This window comes from Pinus tabuliformis, chromosome 1_1 (assembly GCF_031772625.1).
Source record: "Pinus tabuliformis cultivar Carrire ecotype Pingquan chromosome 1_1, CPIR1, whole genome shotgun sequence".
Taxonomy (NCBI): Eukaryota; Viridiplantae; Streptophyta; class Pinopsida; order Pinales; family Pinaceae; genus Pinus; species Pinus tabuliformis.
The window spans coordinates 618,276,544-618,278,167 of NC_142297.1; the positions used below are offsets into that span (position 1 = coordinate 618,276,544).

Consider the following 1,624-nt stretch of genomic DNA (forward strand, 5'->3'; position numbering starts at 1 on the left):
TTTCGACTTCCTGCAGGCTTGTGGGCTTAAGGAGGAGAAGATTATGCTCTTCTGTAATTAGTTTGGGAATGTTCCTTAGAACTTTGTTAATAGCAGACGTTCTATCTATGTTGGGTTCTTGATGAGCTTGTTTGAAGTATCTGAGAAACTCATCTTCAATGCCTTCGTGCGTCTCAATTCTGTCTCCCTGCTCGTTTTTGATGTGGGAAATGTAATTATTCATTCTGCGCTGCACTGTGGTCTTGTGAAAGAATTTTGTATTCTTTTCCCCATCCTTTAGCCATTTGACCCTCGATTTCTGCCTCCAAAGAGTTTCCTCCTATTGTGCTCTATCTAGGATTTGGGTTTCAAGAGTTTGTTCCTGCTTTACTAGTTCCTCAGAGCGTCCTTCTATAATGATCCTTTGCTGAACATTCTTCATTTCTTGATTGAGGGCTGCCTGTGCTTTGAAAATGTTGCCAAAAGTGGTATGATTCCAGTGTTTAATTTCTCCTTTAAGGTGCTTTAGTTTCCGCTGGAATATAGACATCTTAGTACCATTAGAGGGATTAAACTTGAGCCAGGTTGATCTAACAAATTCATTGAAATCCGGATGAGTTAACCAAAAAGCCTCAAACCGGAAGGGACGCCTGATACTGTTGCCTGGACGGTTCCATTGGAGAGCTATTGGCCAGTGATCAGAGCCTGATACTGGAAGGATGGAAGCAATGAATTCCCCACCCAGGTGAGTTGCATTGTCTGATATTAGAAATCTATCGAGACGTGAAGCTATTTGTTGCGGTCCATCTCTTTTGTTGTTCCATGTGAACATGCCATTATTTGAAGGTAGATCTATCAGCCAGTTGTTTTGAATAAAGTCCTTTAGTATGTTCCCATCTCTGTTGCTCCTGCTTCTGCCTCCCTGCTTTTCCTCCATTCTTGCTATCATATTAAAATCACCTCCAGATATCCAAAGCGGGTACAACCTGTTTGAGTTAAGCTCCGATAAGGTATCCAGGATTTCAGCTTTGTGTATGGTTTCCTGAGGGAAATACACATTAGTCATGTGGCCATGGGTATTGGTGCCGATTATATGAAATATTGCTTGGATGAAGTTCTTGTTTGCATGTATATTGTCGAGTTGAATTACTCGTGCATCCCAGAGAACTGCCAGTCCTCCCGACGCCCCTTGAGCATCAACAATTGTTACTAGCCCTCCTGGCCAAGCTTTCGCTGCTATTTTTTCCAAGACTATCGAGTTACATTTTGTTTCTTGCAAAAAGAGTATATTTGGTTTTTCCTGCATGAGCATGTTTTTTAGAAGTCTGCCTTTCCTTGGGCTATTGAGCCCCCTAATATTCCATGATATCAGCTTCATTGAGAAGGGTTGGGATTAACATTGAAGTACTTGGTCAGCTTGGCGTATCTGCCTGACTCAACTAGCACTTCGCCTATCTTGATAGTTCTTTCGAGGGTGGTTTTTCTTCCTCGTTTCTTGCTGTCTTTGGTGATGAACTTTCCATCCCATTGACTGCCGATCTGGACTCCTAGAGAGTACTTCTTTTGTGCGCGATTGAGGACCTCCACCAGGTTGTCCACTTGCCGATCTGGTATTTTGTCAAAGTTTCCTGTCTTGCATGCTTGC

At 42.6% G+C, this 1,624-nt stretch overlaps 1 protein-coding gene across 1 annotated transcript; it reads right to left on the reverse strand.

Moving 5' to 3' along the window:
- Nucleotides 1-319: 319 nt before the first annotated feature.
- On the reverse strand, nt 320-1,291 carry LOC149214829 (uncharacterized). The gene has a single exon (XM_089389515.1). It carries the CDS (start codon nt 1,289-1,291, stop codon nt 320-322), a length of 972 nt encoding a protein of 323 aa, XP_089245641.1.
- Nucleotides 1,292-1,624: the final 333 nt, after the last annotated feature.